The sequence below is a fragment of the Mauremys mutica genome, chromosome 1 (assembly GCF_020497125.1).
Source record: "Mauremys mutica isolate MM-2020 ecotype Southern chromosome 1, ASM2049712v1, whole genome shotgun sequence".
NCBI classification, from domain to species: Eukaryota; Metazoa; Chordata; order Testudines; family Geoemydidae; genus Mauremys; species Mauremys mutica.
The window spans coordinates 176,612,836-176,636,127 of NC_059072.1; the positions used below are offsets into that span (position 1 = coordinate 176,612,836).

Genomic DNA, 23,292 nt, shown 5'->3' on the forward strand with positions numbered 1-23,292 from the left:
GGTCCAGCAGCATGCCAAACAAGTGCTGGCATGTCCAAGCTGGCACTCTGAGGATCACCTTCGCCCGGTCCAGCTTGATCTTCATGAGGATTCTGTGAATTAACAGCACTGAGGGGGAAGGTGTACAACAGAGCCCCCGACCACAGGAGCAGAAAAGCATCTAACAGGGAGCCTCTGTTGATCCCCTGAATACAGCAGAAAACATGGTATTTCCTGCTCTGCCTGGATGTGAACAGGTCCCAGGGTGTCCCCCACCTTTGGAAGATGATGCTGACCACTTCCGGATGGAGGGACCTAGAGGTGAAAGTAAGCCGGTACGGACCGCACCGGCTTCCGCGGACAGGATTTAAAGGGCTCTGGGCTCCTCGGTGGGGAGCCCAGAGCCCTTTAAATTCCCACCGCAGCTCCGACAGCCGGGCTGGGGCTGGGATTTAAAGGGCTCGGGGCTCCCCGCAGCGGCAGGAGCTCCAGGCCCTTTAAATCCACACCTGAGCCCGGCTGCTGGAGCTGCAGGGGGAATTTAAAGGGCTTGGGGCTCCACGGCACCTGGAGCCCTGGGCCCTTTAATTTGCAGCTGGGAGCCCCGGGTTGATTTAAAGGTCCTGGGGCTCCCAGCCACAGCCAGTGCCCCAGGGCCTTTAAATCTTGAGAGGCCACTCCTCTTTCCGGTTGAGGCCACGCCCCCTCAGGACTCCGGCAGTACCGGTAAGTCCTGTAAGTTACTTTCACCCCTGGAGGAACCGCTCATAATGAGACGAGACGGTCCTGCTGAGTCGATCTGCCTAGGTGTTCCTGGACCCAGGGAGGTGTTCGGCTATGAGATGGATGCCATGTTGTTCACAGAAGTCCCAGAGCCTGAGGGTTTCTTGGCAAAGGGCAGACGACCTTGCTTGTTGATACAGTACATAGCCACTGTATTGTCCGTAAGGACCTGGACCATCCTGCTTCTTATGTGAGGTAGGAAGGCTTGGCAGGCCAGGCAAACCGCTCTGAACTCCGTGACGATGTGTAGGGAGTGATCATGACTCAGTCCAATGACCTTGCATGCTGAGATCACCCAGGTGGGCTCCCCACCTCAGGTCTGAGGCATCGGAGACGAGGGTCATTGGAGCCTCAAAGGGAACCCCCTCCAACGCCGATGGAGGATTCTGCCACCATGAGAGTGAAGACAGGACGTGGTCCAGGACCTTGACTGCTGGTCCACGCTATATCTGTTGGGGATGTAGGCCAATGCCAGCCACACCTGCAGGGGCCTGAGGGTGCAGACTGTAACCTGAAGATATTACGTTAAGCATCCAATGGTCCAAGGTCAGCCATGATCAGGCCGAATGGAAGGGGTGCAGGTGGTTGAGGAAAGAGTAGGAGGGTGGATCCTGGGATGTGACTGGGGCACCGTCCTCAAGCACACCCTCAAAATACCTGCTTCTGGCCTCCTTGGTTCCTGGAAGGGCCACACTGAACAGACAAACGGGAAGACAACAGGTGTCGCTGCTTAGACCTCTTGTCTCTATCCTTTCTCCTGTAGGTGTTCAGCCAGGGAATTCCTAGGACCTAGACTGGGGAGGCGAAGAACGGAATGGCTTTCTGGCCTGCTGAGGGGTATGAAGGCCAAAGGAGCAGAGGGTGGCACACGAGTCTTTAAGGCCAGGGAGACTTGCATCCATGAGCTCGGAGAAGAGCCCTGCCCCCTCAAACAGGAGGCCCTGAATGGTGGCCTGCATCTCCTGGGATAACCTGGAGGACTTCAACCAGGAGCTGCACCTCATGACTACCATAGAGGCGACCACCCTGGCTGCCAAGTCTGTAGTGTCACTCACCACATGGAAGGCCCCTCTAGCCACCGCTGTGCCTTCTTCCACTAAAGCAGCAAACTCCTGGGCTCGGTCTTGTGGGAATGCCTCCTTGAATTTGCTAAGGGAGTCCCACAGATTAAAATTGTACCTGCCTAACAGGGTCTGGTGGTTAGACACCTGAAATTGCAGGCTATCTGTTGAATAAATTTTCCTGCCAAACAAGTCCAGTCTCTTGGTGTCTTTGTTTTTTGGCGTGCCACTGACTTGGCCCTCCCTGTCCTTTTCATTAATAGCAGACACGACCAGTGACGCCGCTAGAGGGTGTGCATACAGATATTCAAACTCTTTTGCAGGGATGTAGTACTACTTCTCTGCCTTCTTAGAAGTAAGCGGAATGGAAGAGGGAGTCTTCCACAGCTATTTGGCATTCTTAAGTACCCCAGGTGGATGGGCAGCGCGACCTGGGTTGGGGTGGAGGAGGATATAAGATTAAAGAGATCGGATTCCTCCACAAACTTAATTTTCAAGTTCAAATTGGTACCCACCCTTTTCAGGAAGGCCTGGTGCTCCTTGAAGTCATCGGAGGTACTGCCCATTTGTGAGGGACTCACCATCACTTTGTCCAGAGACAATGAAAACCGGAGGCGGGCGGATTCCCCTTTCCTCTCTGGGAATAGTTTCTTATGCACTGAAGCCTGCTGCGCTGCCCCCGCATCGGATTCAGTACCATGTTCCGACTCCGGTGCCGGCAGTGGCAGAGGCGGTTTGTCCGAGGTGGCCAGGGAGGAATGGTGGGAATACGGGACCAGCATTACGGGCACACCCCATGGACCACTATCCCTGCTGCCATGCCACTGCTGCGGATACCAAAGTGGTCTCGCAGGTCAGAGGCAAATCACCCTTCCTCAGCGAGGGGCTGAACTCCTTGTCCAACTTGGACCACTGCCCTTCCAGTGATCAGGGCAGAGCCGTTGATGCCTGAGTCTGCTGACTGACCCTCGTCAATAGTGAGTGAGACGAGGGTGAGGATCAGTGCCGGCCCGATGAGCAGTACTGGGGAGTACCGGTGCTGTGGTAGCGAGTGATCCCGCCACGGTAGGGCCCGATGTCTGCGAGACCACCGAGGCCAGCAGTTCTCAACTGGGGGTCCACAGCCCCCTGGGGTCCATGAGCCCTTTCAGGGGGGGCCACAGATCCCCACAGCTGAAACCCGGTGCCAAGAGCCCCAGCGCTGAAGCTGGGAGCAGCGTGGGCCCGAAGCCAGCATCCACCCCTGCCCCCGAAGCCAGAAGGGCCCTCAAGCGGATATCCCGCCCCTTTTGGGTTCTAGGGCAAAAGCAAGGGGTGGAGGGTTGGTGTGTTTTGTTTTGTTTTTTTATTACAGATTCTGCATTGGTCCTTTCTATGGGACTCCCTGAAGCACTTCAAACAGCTGTTATGGGGGGTCATTAATAGGTATCGGCCTGTTGCATGATGAGCTTGGTTAGAAGCTGGGGGAACAGGGCCTGCCCCTCTCCAGGGCAAAGTCCCAGCCAGGACTCCAAATACCTAACACTTAACTTAATGGCTAACTAAGTACCTACAAACTATAAACAAAGACAGACAGACAATGGGTTGTAAAGAACTGCTAACGCTTTTGCAGTGCAAGATGAGGTGCTTGGACCAACCATCATGGGCAGTAAGAAGGAACTGAGAGGGCGTAGGGCTGGCAGCGCCTAATATACCAGCGCATGAGTGTGGCATTCAAGGGGGCACTACAGCCAACCCTACGGATACTGCTAAGGCAAAAAACTCCAACGACTGTGCACGTGGGCATGCACACATCTAGAATGGAATCGATATGAGCAAGCACTCAAAGAAGAACAGGAAAATATTGAGTATATAGGTGAAATAAAAAGTGTAGTCATCAAGTTGCACAATTCTTGTAGTTTCCAATCACAAATAGCAATACACACAAATCAAATATAATTAAGCATAGTGCTATATTAAGACAAGGTTAAGGCTAATTTTAGTCACACAAAAATATTAAAATTTCAAGCTATGACTCCCAAAACAGCCACAACCCTACCCCTTGCACACAGTTTATTCTACACAGTATTAACTTTAGTGCATTAACCGAGGCTCTGTTTATTCCAAAATAAGTTGGGCCTAGATTCTGCAGCAAAGTCCCTGGACTCAGCAATATCCCTACCAATTCTACAGTAGCCAGAGTTGTAATTTAAATGGTGGTTTTGAATTAAATATAAAAATAAATACAGTCAGCATAGTAACTTGTGCTGATATTAAATCCAATTTATTTTACCATGCATTTTTATTTTCTGTATGATGCAGATTTTTGCACTGATGACACATAACTATACCTTAGATCAGTGGTTTTCAAACTGTGGGTCGTGACCCAGTACTGTCTCACAGAATGTGAGGTGCTAGCTCACGGCAGCTGTGACCAAACCATTAAAAGTCCTGTCGGCAGTGCTGCCCAGCTAAGGCAGGCTAGTCCCTACCTATTCCAACACCGTGCTGCGCCACGGAAGCAGCCAGCAGCAGGTCCAGCTCCTAGGCGGGAGGGCCACGGGGCTCCATGCACTGTACCTGCCCCAAGCACTGGCTCCGCACTCCGATTGGCTGGTTCCCAGCCCTGAGCCCACCCCCCAAACCCAGAGCTCCCTCCTGCACCCCAAACCCCTCATCCATGGCCCCACCCCAGAGCCCTGCCCCCCTCCCATGCCCCAACCCTCTGCCCTGGCCCCCACAAACCCACAGCCCCCTCCTGCACCCCAAACCCCTCATCCCCGACCCCACCCCAAAGCCTGCACCCCCAGCCCAAAGCCCTGCCCCCCCTCCTGCCCCATCCCCCTCCAACACCCTGAACCCCTCACGCCTGGCCCCACCCTGCAGCCCTCATCCCAGCCCCCAACCCTCTGCCCCAGCCCTGAGCCCCTCCCACACCCAAATCCCTCATCCCCAGTTCCGTTGGGTCATAGGCATCAACAATTTTCTTCAACTGGATCACCAGAAAAAAAAGTTTGAAAACCACTGACTTAGATAATGTCAGGGGCAGGAAGAGGAAGTAAAGGTTTTGGTAGCTAGGGCTCAGACCACCTAGAAAGGAAGTTTTGGACTATGCAATAAGCATATTTGCTAGGTATTTCTGCCTAGACAATCAGCAGTGAAATAATACTGACATTTAAGTTGTCTTTAGTTTTGAATTAAAATGCCACTGAGGTAAAGGGGGAATTTGTAACTCATAGCTATTGTTTCAGACAGCCTGCAGACTCAAGAAGATAACACTGCACTGCATTCATGTTTTAAAGGCTATTCTCACAACCATAACATATTTCTTTTTAAATGAAAAATTAGATTCTGGAGCAAAATTCTGCAGTAACAAGGGACTTCCAGAGCCAATTCCACACCTTTGAAATTGCTTAATATACAGGTCCCTCTTAGTAGTACAGTTGTTCCAAACCTTTGTTGCAACCTCCCACTCCCCAGCGACTTGGCAGCGAAGTCACCCACCACCAACCTGAATCCCTTCACTCCCTGCAGCCTCTCCTTTCTTCTGTCATGTAACTTTTTTGTTCTTTCTCCTTGTCATCTTTTATTTCTTTCCTATTGTTTTCTGTTCTTTTACATGTTTTTGCTGATTTCTCCTCACCCACTTCATTCCCCATTCTCTTTGGTAGCTCTAATCACCTTCCCCATTCTCTAGCAGGCTCCATGTTTCTGGAGGTATAGGACCATACAAGGCTGAGGCAAGTACCATGAGAGCAAAGAGAAGAAACTTGAGGTGATATGGCTGCTGCCTGAGCCTGTAGCCTTGAATTGTGATCTGTTCCAGCAGTCAGATACATCATGAGCCACAATGGGAGCAAGGGAAGAAGGTGGGAGGGTTTTTGAGGAGCCACGTTCAGCAGCCTCTTTGGATAACTTCACCAAAGAGTTAACCTGGGCTCTTATTCAGGTGTTGCCCTGGCTCTCCACACACACACACACACACACACACACACACACACACTTACACTTTTGACCCAAGTTCTATGGTACTCTCAGTCAGGCCTACTTGGCCCATTCTGAGACACAGACTAGCACCCAAGAGAGGCTTTCATTTGGGCAGCTAACCCTTCACTATCCATGAGGTTGCAGGTTAAGCAACTCAAGTTCTGATAGTCCTCCAAAGAACCTTCCCACAATTCCTCTTATGCCCAGGACAGAAGTTTGCCCACAACCACAGAGTGGCTCAGCTTACTGCAGCACAAAGAACCATGGGGTATGCCCCAAGAAGGCCTAGCACTTCACATAGGTGAATTCAGTACCAATGAGGACACTGTAACTTGACTTTGGTTTATACTGTGGCTGCTCACCTTGCGTTAGGCTAACCTAGGTCCTGATCACTCAAGTAACTTTGCAGTGAAGATACATACTTTGTAGCATGCATACGGAATGGGGGAGTCACCGGGGATGTTAAGGTGTCCTACAACTCCTTTCCCTCTCAATCACCCTTGGTTAGGTAATTCTCCCTTAATACACGTTTTACACAATGAAGAAATGCCTGAGGTGTATATGGTCAGAGAAAATGGTGCCACTGCTGACAAACAGAAAGATTCTTCTGATGCATTCATGTGGAAACAGATGAGAATGCTGCCATGGAACCCATAAGTAGTAATGAAAAGGAGAAGCGGGATAAGGAACATTCTGATCAGTGGCAACCTAATGACCAGGAAAGGCCAGAGGTGGAGGGGAACTCTCTCTTTTTTCATTTACATCACCAAGGCAAGTGCTCAATTGCACAGAAGGCAAAGCAACAGCTTCAGATAAACTGCTACTACTTTCGCCTATCTCAGTCACACCTGTTCAAATCCAGCTAAGGTTAGAAGACTGAAAAATGCCATATAACTGCTATTTGTCAGTCTAAGTTAAATGAGTTGGTGGCCTCAGTCTAGTTCCACATCAAAAAAAGACACCACTATGGCTGGGACTGTTTGACACTCTAGTTGGCAGTCTCAAAGCCACCAAGAATAAACGGGCAAGGAAATGTAAATGTAATGTAAACTCCCCTCTTTGCTCCTTGAGGTGTTCATTTCAGGTAAAGGTACACTGGCAGGGCAGCATGGGGAATCTTACACTCACACTTGGATATGCCAAAACTATACTGTGAATAAATTCAGAACATCAGTCTCCAGGTCTTATGATCTGGCATCTTCTACTAGGTAAAAGTTTACACAAACATTTAAGGAACACTAGATGAATAGTTCTAATTCAGTGTTATAACCATCTGACAAGCTCTTAAATAGTGGCTTTAAAAAAATATCTTAAATAACTTCATCAATATACACTAATTTACTAACAGGCCTTGAATAAATTTCACAACAAATATTTTTCATAAATATCACTAAGTACTAAATGTAGATTTATGTGCAATTTATGAAAAAGCTTTTGCACAGTACAGCACTTATGAGCAAGTAGTGTGTATACCCTTTAGTAACCTTTAAGATATGTTGACTAATAAGCTTTCATAAAGACCAGGACAAAAAAGGCCATTGGTAATTAATAAACAAAAACCTCTGCAATATAAAGGAGCTTGCACAAATGAGTATTATACTGTCTTAGTGGAATTTTGTAGACACAAAAATTCATGTTGAATTAAAATGTTGAAAGTTTTCATAACCTATAGAACATAAGATGTTCAACTTATGAAAATTATATATTTAAAAGTCCTTATAGATTAAAAGGTTATTCAAAGATTATAAATTAGAAAAAAAATGTAATTTTTCTCTTTTCTGTTTCATGTGTATGGCACACAGTTAAACAAAACAAACTCATTTTTGTTACTGAGACATACTATTTTAAGAGATGTATCAATATGTTCCTGACATGTCTGTTGATCCTTCTTATTGATATTTCTGTCTTCAGGGAAATATTCTGTTATCACACATGGCTGCTTCTACATCTCAAATAGAATTTCATATAAGTAAACTGTTCCAGCGTATCCTGCAACTCCAGCAGAGTAGGCTTTGCCAGTGCTGTCTGTGCGGACAACTTGTCTTAATGTAAAAATATCCAAAATTCCAGCATATGAAAACAAACTTCATTCCAAGCAGAGGGTCACTGTATTCCGAACTGCATTTTGCTCATAATTCATTTAAACAATTTAAGTCTCTCATTCCACTTTATGGTAAATAGCATTCACTCTATTAGTCCAAACTAGAAAACCCCTGTGTACTCATATAAGGCTCAAAACCAGCAGGAAATAGGAATTTCAATGTGCTAGTAGGCAGGCAGTGAAGAACCCATTTAGGATAACTTCGCCCCATTTGCCATCAGCCTGATAGCCACGGAGTGTCAACTGCAGGGAAACAAGTTGGGGATGGAGGATGTTAGTACTGTCACACCAATGGAGGTGTGACTAGTAGACCTACACACAGCAAATACCAGTGACCTAACCTCAATGCTGAAGGGGAGAGCAAGCTGCTTTTTCCCCCATATGAGCCAACTCACAAGCTTCAGTTTACCCGTGGCCAAGCAAAACCTTTTCAATTCAGGCTCTGCTCTATTTCACAGGATTAGACCCTATAAAAACAAGTTCTGCTGTATTTTACAGTTTTTGTAAAATCATTCTCTTCTATTACAGCATTGCTGAGTGGCAAAAACAAGGCTACTAAGACACTTTCTTTAAGAGCCCCTGTTTTTGTAGACTTCTGCCCCCCCTTTTTTTTTTTTTTTAAAGTACCTTTGGGAAGAATTTTCTTATGCCCAAAAGGGAATTTTTTCAGGTTTTGTAAAATTCTTCTGGTTTATAAAGGTTAAGTATTACAGGTAGAGCTCTGACGGTGATGATTTTGTGTCTGCACAATCTGGGTGATGGCACAGGGCCTTGTACATTCAGGGTCTTATCACACAACTAATCTTTTAGCAATATAGTCAAATTCATCTTTAGGGCAATACCACTGGTGTCACCAAGGAAAAATTGCCCAAATAGGTGTAAACAGATCACATTAATCACTCACTCACCTCTTCTCTTCTCTCTTCTGCAGAAGGAACTTTAAGTTCTCGTGCTGTGTCATCCTTAGGGTCAAACAAGTATATGTAATCTGAAGAATAGCTAACAAGGATCTCCTGCCCATCTTCACTGTAGCACAGAGATGTTACCCGGCAGGATTTGTTATTGAGGTGGGGAGGAACAAAACGTGCAACCATTCCTGTAGTGCCCCGACCAGCATAATTACCTAAAACAATTTAAAAAAAAAATGTGCAAACTATAACACATTTTCAGTATTGTTAACAAAACAGCCAAAATAGTATGAATTATAGCTAGAGAAATACTAAATATGGCACAAATAAGCAACAAGTCAGATCTAGTAAATATTTTATTTTGGTACTTTAACCTCTCTCTATTAATGTACATGCAAGATTACTGTGTTATATAACATATCACTTGTCATGTATCTGTAACACTTACTGGGAACAGAATGTTATCAATACTAAAAATATTTACAATACGAAACAATAATTCAAATTACCATATCCAATTAGAGAAGGGATCTAGAAGATATTCCCTTCAACGTTTAAGGTCATATCGCTATGTACACACACTTATCTAAAGACATGTGGCATATGTGGTGATGATATTCCTTTGAAATTTCAAAACATAAATTGCATTTCTCCTTTGACCAACTCACCTATGCGTTACCCACTAATCAATCTCCACTGGAACGATTTATAACCGTCCAAACCTCTGAATGGATTCAAAATAATCTCTTTTACAAATCATTCACAGACCTCTCTTTTTTCTGCCATGTATGGATTTCTCTCCAAAACTAAAATGGCCTGCAATTGACAATATTCAGTGCTAGAATAATGACAAGTTCAGCATGTACTGTCTCAATGTATCAGCGATAATAATGGATTCTTTATACCACAGCAGATGAGCTAGACGTCTGCTTTTAAATGACACATAGCATTTGCTTCCAGTCCTGGTGTGCCAGCCCTTAAAATCACTATATTCTGCACAGAAAAATTATATAAATGTCTAATGTTTGTCATTTTCCCTCTCTCCCTTACAGGTCCATACAGCTGAATTCAAAACAAAGGCAACAATGCTTTGAAGACAGAAATTTGAAAAAAAAAAGTAGCAATAAAAAATGAAATTAAAATATTTTTAAAATAAGCTTCTATGAAATGTGGTATTTAACAGTATGATGATATTGTGTAGTATAAAATTTTTATTGACATGCATTTGGGATGACTGCACTGCCACCCATAAGTACTAGAAAAAAATAAATGTATTAAATATGTATATATTACTGTTACTTTGCATGGTGTTTGAGAAATTAAAAGAGACAGTCTCTGCCCTAAAGGCTATTTCCCTGTCAAAGTCTAAGTTTTCTGCTGCCCACTGTTTTGACCATATAGCCATTCATTAAAAGGTTATAATTTTTATTTTATTTTTACAGTGAGAAAAAAGTATTTTTCCTACTTCTACCAAAACATCTGAACAAAATTTTCCTCATGATTCTAATGTTTAAAAATAAAAAATCGCTTTGGGCAAAGACCAGGACTAGAAAGTTTCATCCCAATAACTCAAGCTTTCAGAAAGTTCTGAGCAACTGAAAATCGGGTCTTAGAATGAAAACACTGTGCCAGATTTGACTATAGATATTGCTACACAATCAAGGTATATTACACATAAGTGCATGTACATAGGCACACCCCCTTCACTGTCTGTTAGAGGAAAGCAAAAAGTACTTGATTTATCTAGGTAAGGACTAGATTCAAGCTTTCATGGTGAGACCCCTACACATGATCCTCATTCAATTTTCACAACAAAGAAATACCCAGGCAGACTATCTGTGGAGGAGAGGAGAGGAAGTGGCAGAGACTTCAGTGCAAACATAAAATGGCTTGTCATGCTGGTTGTCTTAGGCATTTGATACCTTTGGGCCTGCAAGCAAACTCTCAAACAACCAGCCACAGTGCCATTAAGAAGATAGTAGTTTGACCCTGCATATCTTACTTCTCATAGAACTCCACAAACCAAAGGCCAGCTTAATTTCCATAACAGTTACATTAGAAATCTTTGTTTCAAGTGTTGATCACATCCCTAAGGTAAAACAGTTTTATAATTAAACAGTGTATTAAATACTCCAGTCATTGTCTGGCTGTGCTGGAAGGACAGGAGACACTGGATGTGGTTTAATTAGGCCACAACTTTATGCTTAAATGTCTGGGAGTACCTGGCAGATAAAAGTGTACAGTTCAAGTAATTCCATGATCATTTCAATACACACCCAGGGGGCTTCTGTCAGCCCTCCCCCTTATTGATCCTGGTCACCAGCCAACCCACTGCTGAGTTCTCACCATCCCCCCGACCCCCACGCTCAAATGAGGCTCTAGGGGGAGGAGGGAATAACTCTTCTGTGGAGTAGCTGACATCTGCCACACATTTACATAATGAGTTGTGACATCACAGCATAACTCCTGTTTCATATTTGTCCCAACTAAGCCCCTCAAGTCCCCTGTGCAGAAGGCCAAAAAAACCCACCTCGCATTCGCCAATCTGGCGATGAGGGAAAATTTCCTTCCCAACCCCTTGAGAAACGAGTGACTAGTGCAATGCCCACAGCGGATCTTGACAACCCCGGTGTTTCATCACTTCCATGGGTGAGAGAGAGGGTGCTGCTCCACCTGGTCCAGATAAAAAAAAAGGGCTTTTTCTGCACCAGCATGGACCAATATAGTCCCTCCCTCTCTTCAGTCACCTGGGGGGATGAGTCAGCATTGCCACTCTGACCTCCTCTGCAGCTAGAGCAGAAAGTTACTCCCTGGCTCTCCAGCCCTATAAAGGGGCACATACCTTTTCCAACTAGCCAGACAACAACCCCCACTCTTTAGAGTGAATGATCTCAACACAAATTATCTAAATTTAGAAACTTGGTAATAACTTTAGGCAAATATTTAGGGCAACTAGTATGTCAGGTACAGTGACAACTACTGAGAAGTTAAATATTTGCTACGAGAGTCTGTAAACTTCACGAGATCCCTTTCTGCAAGAAACATTATCTTCTAGTGAAGCAAAAGCACTCAAACATAGGGCTGACATGGATGCATTTAATCTGCATGTCACTGAGATGGTTCCTGCTCTCATTTTTACTAGAGAAATGTGGCATGCACCATCTAGAGGTGCAATCAAACAATGCTCCAGTGTGGTTTATTTTTGTAAACAATTACTTGAATAAAGACTGGAACCAGGCTCTGTGTGCTGCATGTTCCAAGAAAGCCCTAGGAAACATTATAGAATTCCATGTGCTGCATTTGACCTGCAGGAAGTTCTCTGGCCACCTTAATAATAGCATTCACTGTTTATTTGCAAATAATCAATTAATCTTTCAAAATATTTCCCTGCAGGCTTTACTGTACTTTTTAGTAATATCCAATATACAATCTTTTTAAAAAGCCTAGATCTTACATAAAACTAAGCTTAAGTCATAAACCAGACAAACTAGAACTGTCTGCTGCTAGAAAAGTTTACTTAATGTTTATTTCCCACCTGTTGCTCTTGTGCCAAGCATTCGCCGGTCATATATTCTTACTGAGCTATCAGAACAGCCCACAGCAAGATAATATGGTATTGGAGGACAGATCGCTACAGAGGTGGCAGCACGTCGGCAGTTTATTAAAATATCCTGGAATAAAACAAAGATACTGCACTTACAAAATAGCTCCTAAGCATCTGAAGTAAAATACTACTTAAAAAAAAAAAAAAAGATGCAGCCCCACGAGGTACTGCAATCATGTTTGTAAGAGATAACCAAATATGGCCCGATACACATAGGTGGTAAATGTATTACAGGGAAGAGTTACTGCAATGGACAAAAATGATCAGAGAATGAAAAACAGTATTATCTCAACCTAAAAAAAGCTAACAGTTAAGGGTAGAGAGGGCTAACAAATGCTTGGATTTTCTTAAATATAAAGAAACCAGGATGTGAATAGAAAGAATTGCAAATAGGAAGGAAGTGTCTAAGCTAATTCAAAAGGATTAGAATAGATTTTATTTATGGGCAGTTAATTGGATAGAGGAATGTCATGTAGTAAGAGTAAGTTAACAAGATTGGGGACCAAAAATAATCAACGCCTAAAATGGAACACAATGCAGAAAACAGAACAGAAGAGATGGGTACCAAGGAGACAGTAAGTATAACACACATTTTGGGGGGTCAGTTTTTATCCAGATGAGTACCAAATATTTTCTGGGACCCAAACACTATGGATGAAATTAATACCATCCAGGGAGATACACCAGTGATTAATCTGGTCTAATATGTTCATTACCCCACTATTTTACAGAGGCTGCTCGACAGTTTAAAGTTGCAGCTGAGCTTCCATTATAAGCTCAATTTACACCACCACCTCAAAAATGCACAAAAAAAAGCCATCACAGCCTCAAGTTTGGAAGGTTAGGTCTAAGGCCAAGGTAGAATTTTTCTGGCTCCATGGGAATTTTTCTACCAAGTTTGAAGTAAACCAAACCAGAGGTTCATAAATGTACCTCAGATGTACAGAGTCCAAACAGCACTCTTTTCTGGCCCCATGGTAATCCCTACCACATGCCTCAGTCAGCAAATCGGGGCCCTCAGAAGCCTTATTAGGGTTCAGATTCTAATATTAATATTATAGCCCTATATTTCGGTCATCTTATTGGAACATTTGGTTCTTACATCTTTACAATCTTCTTTTGTGCAACTTGTTTTGATGCGAGTATCAAACCATCTTACAGTTCCGTCCTCACCGCAAGAGAGGAAAGTATAGGGATCATTTGGTACTGTCATGATCTGCAATGAAAAAAAATCAGTACCATTAATACTTCAAGAAATAATATAATTTTGGGTATAAAGCCTTTAATATTAGAGAGCAATAATCAGAGGGTAATTTTTAATTGCACTCAAGATTTCTATGAAAATAATCAAAAGTGAAAGATAGTTGAAAATTTAAAATAGTTTGTATTACAGTCATTAAAACAACCTTACAGATAGTCCTCCAGCAGCTGAAATAAGCAATTAAATCCCACAAATACTACGAAGGGTCCCTTGCGGATAAAAGCTAAATATGGTTTAAACACAGAGCTTAAAGGAGTTCTTTCAAAACACAGCCAGAGCTGGAAATCATGAGAATGATGTCATATGCCAAGGGAGGTGTGGGTGGAGTGGGAAGATGACATCACTTCCTGTCTGATCTTCTAACACCACAGTAAATGAAAAAGAGATTGATTTAAAGCATGTCTCTTGCTGTCAGGACTTACAGAAATGTGCTGTCTGGGGCGCCTGAGGGACAAAGTTATGCAGAACAGCTGCATTCCTGACATAAGACATTTATTATGGCATCATTTTAAGGGGCAATGAACATGAGGAATCGGGAGGGAAATGGCTAGGTGGTTTGGGCTTAGCTGAAAGCTAAGGCTAATGGCTAGGTGGTTTGGGGGAGGGATAGCTCAGTGGTTTGAGCATTTGCCTACTAAACCCAGGGTTGTGAGTTCAATACTTGAGGGGGCCATTTGGGGGAACTGAGGTAAAGATCCAGGAATTGGTCCTGCTTTGAGCAGGGGGTTAGACTAGATGACCTCCTGAGATCCCTTCCAACCCTAATATTCTATGAAACACTTACACTGCCTATTGCATAAATGAGGCACAAACTTGATATTTTCAGTTATTAGATAAATAATTAGCATCTAAAGTGAGAATACAAGACAGGTTCATTTTGTTTTCTATTATGCAACAAAAGAACATTTTAACACTCTAACCCCAGAGTAGTCTTAAAATCCATCCCCATACAAACCACAAGAAAATACTTAACAGCACTGTTCCTCCAATCAAGTTGCTTCTTCCACGCAAGATACAGTAATGAACTGAAGTCTATTATTGTTCCCTATCCTTCAATGCATTAATCAATATTTTCTTTACTTTCACTGAATTGTTTTATTACACCATATTGCTGATCTCAGGAAAGCCATCAATCCCTACAAAGATGTAGTGATATTCCAAATAAGGGTGTTCCCAGAAAACTAATCACTGGTCCAGATTCATTTAACAAATCATTCCATAAAATATATAGAACAAGAAGTGCCAAATATTACAGAGCAGACCACCTCTGGTGGGTGAAGGCATGTGAACGGTGATATGACCACACACTTTATTTCTTTATATACAAAAGAAAATTTAAAAAATATCTTATGGAAAATGTAAACATCTTTCATTTGAATATGTGTATCTCAAGCCACTAATTTACACAAAATGAAGTAATCAAATTTGTTTAGTTTAGAAATCCTAGAATTACTATTCCAGTCAACATTTTTTGTTGTTCAACAGTACCCTTCCCTTTAGGAGTTCAATGTCTGAAAAACAGCTACCAGACCATCACAAGTTAAGTGCAGCAGCACCTCACTCTTTCACACTACTGACAAGAACAAACACGGTAAATTACTGAATTAGTAAGTAACAGGCTGAATCTACTTTCATTAAAGTCAATAGGAGTTTTTCCATTGACTTCAGGCCATAGATGAATAAACACCAGGCAAAAGTAATAATGAAGCACAAATGAAGCACATTCATTTATTTCAAATGCTGTAGTTTAATTCTGATTATATTGGTAACAGTACAGTATTTTATAATTCACTATTAAATATACTGTAATTTGTAAGGCGCAAGGGGTTTCTTTTCTTTTTATTAAAAAATGAAATACATATCAGTAGCTATAACCTGGGATGACTTCATAAATATTAACCCTTAATACCATATTGTATATAACTAGCGATCATTAAATTATCAATCTAAAAAATTTAGCTGGACAAAAAAAATCTTGATACACTGGAAATATGAAGGTAGGAATTATCCTTAGAAGTATACTCTCTTTCTGAAATAGAATTAATGTGAATAGCGACAATGTCTGGTATTTGGTAGTGACTATTCATAGTTTTTGAACTGCCTCCAGTCTCCAAAGGCCCTTTTTGCAAATACTCCAGTCTCCAGAGGCCCTTTTTGTGTATGCATCTGTCTCACTCTCAAAAATATACTCCATTCCTCTTCACCCACAACTTGTCTTTCATAAAACAATGGCACAGTGCTCATGAATTTCCACAAGCTTCTTTACTGTGAGGTGTGTCAGTCATGGTCTACAATTGCCACAAGCTCCAAGTTATGAAGCCTATCTAAAATCTGTCCCACTGTTTAATTCAGAATTAGTACCTGAAGGCAGATAATATTAGCTTTTGTTATTTAGATAATCTAATGAGACAAAGTTCTATTTTTAATATAATGAGGCAATTAAACACAGTTGAAAAATAAACTCAGGCAGCTTAAACACATTTTTCCCCATGGTCAAAAAATACGGTACTTTTAAATGAGATGAAGTATCTAACAAACTGACATACATTAATTCCAAGTTGTATCTGCAAATCAATTCTTTTCTCCCCAGCACTACTCTTACTTGCTCTGCTGAGCTTTGAAGTTTCAGTGATCTAAGATACCAGTGCTCACTGTGCTATACAACTTTTCATCTGCTTCATTATTCAAGTACAAGACGACAGGTTTTAAGTAGAGTAATAATATTTAAATAAATTATACATTTATAAAGTACCTTTCTATCCAAAAGTATTTTACATATATTTAATCAAAGAACTGTTTTGAAAATAGTAAAAGCTGCTGAAGTGCATATACCACCGGCAGAATCACAGAAGAGTCAGAATCACTCATTAAATCCTCAACCTATCCTGAAAACCAATAACTATGATTTCACCTTCACCTTTTCTGTTACCTCATCTGTATCCACAAGGACAACACACAAGCTGCAATCTCCCTCACTTCTACACAAAATAGGCTAACCTAACTCTGAACAAAATCAACTACTGAAAAAACACTGTGGTTGAGATTTTCAGCAAACTGTAGGCGATTTTAGAAATATCTTCCAATAACTTTAATTAAAAACATTACAAATCAATAACTTCCCAATATGATAAATGCTACAAGCTATTTCTATTTAAAGAACAAAAAGATTTCCCTCCATTAGCATTAATTTAACACAAGTCAAACACAGCCATGCCCCTAACCATCTACTTCAATGCCATCTCTTCAATATTCCAAACATTTACCAGATACCCATTTCTAACAACTGTACATGGTCAGAGTTCAAGGTTGCATCATTCAGTGTGTGGAGAATAACTCTGCCTGGTACAGATGCACAACTAATGAGTCATGGTGGAATTTACAAAACAGAAGTTTTGTATAGGATGTATACTTTAACCAAAATGTTGTGAGCATCATGCTCAATAAAACTGAAAAAGGAATATCATGACTCTACTCTCTAAAGAAGTATCTATGACTGGACAATAGACTGATGAAGTCTAGTAACAGGCTCAAGAAATCATGTAAGACTAAAAACAAAGAAGAATGGAAGAACGGAACTTGAGACATGAAGTTTTAAGTTCTATTGATTTTATATTTATATTTACCTTAGTACAGTAAAGACCTTGTTTCTCTCCCTTTAATAAAAAATGATATACAAACTATCTGTCCCCCTAATCTGTAGATAAACAAGCTCTATTATGTATCTGTTGCTATCTGCTTATATATGTTGCAGGGAAAGTGGCCTTAACAATACTTGACTTTAGAATCTCCTTTATTTGGACAATTTATTTCTCTACATATGAAATGACCCCTAAAAGTTACAAATCAAAGGGAAACTAGTTTAAATGACTGTGAAGCATAAAAATGAAGTTGTCACTGTCAGACTGAAATCCTGGCTAATATCAACACCAACATCTGTTTTTCCTGACTTAAATAAATCTTGTGCTTTTATACAGAGATGATATACAATACCTCATAGGTAGTTCCATAGTGGCACGTAAATTGGCATTGTCTGTTGGTCTCAGCATCTTGCTCAACATTAGTATAAAAAATTACTCCATCTCCAGAACAGGACACAATCTGCTTGTCATTGGTGCATGGTAAGAATTTTGCACTAAAAATATTTGCCCTGTGTCCTGAGCGAATGGTGGTTAAAACCTACAAAGCAAACAAGAAAGGCTTGTGTTAGGTTAATATTTTCAAAACAAATAGCAATGCATGGAAAAATAAAATAAACTTTCAGTCAGTAATCCCAAAGTTCCAGAGTATGGAATGCCAGTAATGTACACAGTCTGTTATCCATAGAACAAAGAAACTGTGAGAAAGGAATGGATTGGGAGATAAAATGGTATACAAGAGGCATATACATGCTCTTTCTTACTCTACCTCAAAATGGCCTGAGAAATGAAAGAGTTGGAAGACCACTGTCCTACAAGTATTTCTTGAAATAGCCAGTACCTATATTTTAAAGATTCTGACTCTTGGACACTAATCCTGGAACATGAAGAGGCAGAATTACATTAACTGGTAATGAGCCACTAGACAGCTGGCAGTGGCAGCTGAGAAGACCTAAAGGGAGCAAAGAAATCTAATATGAGCACACTATTGACTTTTTAAATGTACTTTCCTGAAGTCATCCGAAAGGTAAAACAGCACAAATTATGAAAGAGCTAAATCACATTAAAAAGTTTTATGGCGGGTTTCACAGCATCTCTACTTCTAAATTGGAACTTAACCTCACTACTGTAGGACACCAAAAATTCCAGACTTGACTATTAGTTTATTACCAAACATTTTAACATGACGCATATTTAATTCAGCAATGATTTTTTTAAATTCATACATACACAGTACAATTTAGCAATGTAAATGCAATGTATTTATTTTACTATAATCTTTTATATGGTCTCAATATTTTGTGGCAAAATATTCTGTATACTTTCATTTCCTAACCCGCTTTAGATTAGAATATTAAAACTGAACAAACTTAAAAAGCTACGTGTGCTTTTCCACTTTGATTTACTTTATTTCTCCCACCTCTGACAATGAAACCAGATTGACAATTTCATTTTTTTAATAATCATGGTCTCATTCTCATGTTAGCACAAGATGTTTACAATATGACAAGGACTTCTAAAGCTTTCCACCAATTAACTTAATCAAAGAAAGCTTTATGGAAATCAAGTTTCTCTGTAAATTCTTGCCTTGTATTTTAAAAGCATTACTTCAAACTTTTTTAAATGATTTATGAAAGTGCTAACGATCTATTATTTAATATTCTGCATGTTCTAAGATATGGATACAACTATATATTACATATCCAGAGAGCCAATCAATTCACTTTATTTCACCACTTCTCCTCTTTATTCAGGTACGTTCAGAAGAATTCAATAAACAGAAATGTAAAAAAAAAAAAAAACCAACCTCAGAGCTCAATTTTGTTTAAAATGAGCGAAGAGTTCAACACCAAATCCACAGAGCTCTGCTGCCAAAGGAAGAGATCTCAATGGGCGACTTCCATTATATTGAGATGCTTTAGCTCAGTCACAGCTAATGCCCAAAATAAGTGGTGGTTCTGATAGATTATCTCCCCTCACATTCCATGAAAGAAATATTTTTGACTTCACACCAAATCATATCTCAGAGGGGTAGCCGTGTTAGTCTGGTTCTGTAGAAGCAGCAAAGAATCCTGTGGCACCTTATAGACTGTGCCACAGGATTCTTTGCTGCTTCTACAAATCATATCTGAGCTCCCAAATAAAAATCAACAAACTAAATAATATGAGGCTTTTCTCCATTCCCTAACAACTTCTCTGTTAGTTATGATATATCTGGTATATCATATCATATATTGTGATATATCTGGACTTTAGCAAAGCTTTTGATACGGTCTTCCACAGTATTCTTGCCAGCAAGTTAAAAAAGTATGGATTGGATGAATGGACTATAACGTGGATAGAAAGCGGACTAGATCGAGGGGCTTAATGGGTAGTGATCAATGGCTCGATGTCTAGGTGGCAGCCGATATCAAGCGGAGTGTCCCAAGGGTCGGTCCTGGGGCCGGTTTTGTTCAACATCTTCATTAATGATCTGGAGGATGGGATGGATTGCACCCTCAGCAAATGCGCAGATGACATTAAACTGGGGGGAGAGGTAGATATGCTGGAGGGTAGGGATAGGGTCCAGAGTGACCTAGATGACTTGGAGGATTGGGCCAAAAAAAAATCTGATGAGTTTCAACAAGGACAAGTGCAGAGTCCTGCACTTAGGATGGAAGAATCCCATAGAATCATAGAATATCAGGGTTGGAAGGGACCTCAGGAGGTCATCTAGTCCAACCCCCTGCTCAAAGTAGGACCAATCCCCAGACAGATTTTTGCCCCCGATCCCTAAATGGCCCCCTCAAGGATTGAGCTCACAACCCTGGGTTTAGCAGGCCAATGCTCAAGCCACTGAGTGATCCCTGCCCCCCAAGCACTGCTACAGACTGGGGACCAACTGGCTAAACGGCAGTTCTGCAGAAAATGACTTGGGGATTACAGTGGACGAGAAGCTGGATATGAGTCAACAGTGTGCCCTTGTTGCCAAGAACGGTAACGACATAGGAGCATGGCCAGCATATCAAGGGAAGTGATTATTCCCATCTATTCAGCACTGGTGAGGCCACATCTGGAGTATTGCGTCCAGTTTTGGGCCCCACACTACAAAAAGGATGTGGACAAATTGGAGAGAGTCCGACAGAGGCAATGAAAATGATTACAAGGCTGGGGCACATGATTTATGAGGAGAGGCTAAGGGAATGGGATTATTTAGTCTGCAAAAAAGAAGAGTGGGGAGGGGATGACAACAGCCTTCAACTACCTGAAGGAGGTTCCAAAGAGGATGGATCTAGACTGTTCTCAGTGCTGGCAGATGCCTGAACAAGGAGCAATGGTCTCAAATTGCAGTGGGGGAGGTCTAGGTTGGATATTAGAAAACACTATTTCACTGGGAGGGTGGTGAAGCACTGGAATGGGTTACCTAGGGAGGTGGTGGAATCTCCATCCTTAGAGGTTAAGGCCCAGCTTGACGAAGCCCTGGCTGGGATGATTTAGTTGGGGTTGGTCCTGCTTTGAGCAGGGGGTTGGACTAGATGACCTCCTGAGGTCTCTTCCAACCCTAATCTTCTATGATAATGCCCACCACTGCTCCCCTACTCCTTCCCCAAAAAGGGAATGCAGCCTCCCTTTGTTCTCCTCTCACCTCCCCATCCCTTATTGAGTCATATACTATACCCTTCACCAGGTCACAACCAGCCCTACTCCTCTTTCTTCCTTGGTCAAAGGCCCTACTAAAGTGCCTTCTTTGCAATCAAAAGCTGATCAGCCCCTCCCTCCCTCTACCTCAGATTTCTCCCATTGAGACCCTGGTGCTGATTCTGAAATTGACGTGAAGCTCTGCAATGGGGCTGTGCCTGCACTCAAACTCTGGGGAACTCCTGATTCTGCCCCAAGAGGGCTGAAAAAGCAGAATGAGTATGTGCAGCTCTCAGCACTGTTCTATACTTTCACTGAAGGAAGCTCTCAGCTTCATCATCACCCCCATCTGTCCCAGTCCCTCTCATCCCCAGCTACACTTCATGTACAGCAGTACCATAAGGGATTGAACAATGCCATTCCCTCCCTGTCTCTGATTGCATTCTATGGTAACAGTGTCAAGGGCTAGTATTTCCAGCCTCTCCCTTCCCTTCCCCATATATCCCTTGCTGCTCTCTTTATTGTGCTGACAGAATGGGAAAATTAGAGGCACCTGTCACAAAAGCTATTTATGCACAAGCAGAGAAAAAGGAGAAAAGATTTAATATGTGGGTCTCAGCTCTATTTCATTACCAGCCACCACAATGCCCCCCCCTTTAAAAAAAGACAAACAAAAAAAAACCAGCAGCAAAATGCTTGCTTCATAGCACCATTTGGCCTCCTAGGCAAAATTAAGGCCTGAAATACTTCAGACCTTTTCCACAGGAGTTGATGGGTAATCAAAATATTGTACATTTCACATTCAAAAATTTGAAATTGCTTATATATTGCACAGAAAATCAACTGACACGGGAGTAATGGAAGGGAAAAACTTTAAATTGTGTCTTATTGTACAGTGAAACGTTGGGACAGAATTCCTAAATCAGACAGCAATTGGCTGGTTTGCTGATTTCTCTGGCTCTTAACTATAAATATTCTACTTCTAGCAGCAATATATAGGATGAATAAACTTTCTTTTGGAAATTCCATTTAAATTATAGCTCCTATTAAGTGAAACTAAAATCTTTATTCATTGTAACTAAATTCTTCACTATACTATCATTCAGGCATTTTACTTAAAGTAAAAACTGAAGTCATCAGTTTTATTTACAAATCCCTAGGTCCAGAGATGGAGTGGAATGAACACGAGATATGACTAGGAAAAGTGGTTGAGTTTAGGTTGGTCTTAGCTAACACGTGCTAGACAAACCCAATCTAAATTCGAACATTTTCCTAGTGTACATCTACTGCCCTCATATCTCATAAAATTCTTGCCTCAGCTAGACTTTAAATAACCTAAATTTTCTTGCTGTGTAGTGTCTCTTGTTTAATACAAATAAATGTTCAGATACAGAAAATTAGTTCTTAGTTTTAAGTACCATTTGCCTTGAGCAGAATAAAAAAAAGAAGATCCCACTCAGAAGAGTTCATCACAGGTGCCCATGAATAAGTAAAATCAGGAGAGCCTTTTCCATTAGGATTTGTAGTTATATTAGAAAACTTAGTAACATTCTTTTTCACTCTGGGTCTCTCAAACCACAGAAACATATGGCCCATTCAAACTAAGTGAATATTATATTAGAACACCATCTGGACTGGCAGGGAATTCTATTATGTATGCACATTTTCATCCTCCCAAGATATATTGTGTAACTATTAAGAGGGCTTACCCTTGATTACACGTTTTATCAGCTGCATATGTTCTAAATTAAAAAAAATCTTGGTTTCACTTTTTATTTTGCTAAATTGTGGTTAGCCCTGGTGAAATAGTGCAATATAAGTGTTTTTACCTGGTTTCTTTTTTGTAAGAATTTTTTCAGGGTTTACCTGAAAATTGATAAATTATGTTGCTACTATTTTTTTCCAGAGAGCAAAAAAATTTAACATTTCTCACTCACAAGTTGGCATGCATCATCAGCTGCATCTTCAGTTCATGTTCCATCATATTACTTAGTAAGTCTGTACTAATTTTGAAATACTAGATACATGCAGCTGTAGGAACTCAAGTGGTTTCTCGGTTGGGGTGGGGAAGAATAGTCAATGCAAACTGAATGCCTTCAATTTGCAAGCTGTCAGACAGACATGAATCAAAGTTTAAGCCACCAACCTTTCAGTTATTCCTGGGGGAATTCTGTGCCAAAAAAATGAAAATTCTGCACACAATATTTTAAAATTCTGGATATTTTATTTGCCAAAACACCACAATATAATCATGCCAGTTTCAATTATTTTGGTAATTTATTTCAAAATATCTGTCAGCAAGTGTGTCTGTAGCAATACAGACCAAAAAAAAGATTCTGGTAAAAAAAAAATATTGACAAATAGATTCCTTGCTAG

General features: G+C 41.4%; 1 protein-coding gene across 5 annotated transcripts in view; it reads right to left on the bottom strand.

Moving 5' to 3' along the window:
- The window catches only part of DCAF6 (DDB1 and CUL4 associated factor 6), a 177,900-nt gene that overhangs the window by 100,917 nt on the left and 53,691 nt on the right, over positions 1-23,292 (bottom strand). For all 5 annotated transcript variants that reach the window (XM_045001955.1, XM_045001954.1, XM_045001957.1 and 2 more), the window contains 4 exons: positions 17,654-17,839; positions 13,505-13,618; positions 12,334-12,469; positions 8,799-9,013 (listed from right to left, as the gene is read on the bottom strand). In XM_045001955.1, coding sequence (XP_044857890.1) covers positions 8,799-9,013; positions 12,334-12,469; positions 13,505-13,618; positions 17,654-17,839 — 651 coding nt within the window. The remainder of the gene's footprint in view (positions 1-8,798; positions 9,014-12,333; positions 12,470-13,504; positions 13,619-17,653; positions 17,840-23,292) is intronic.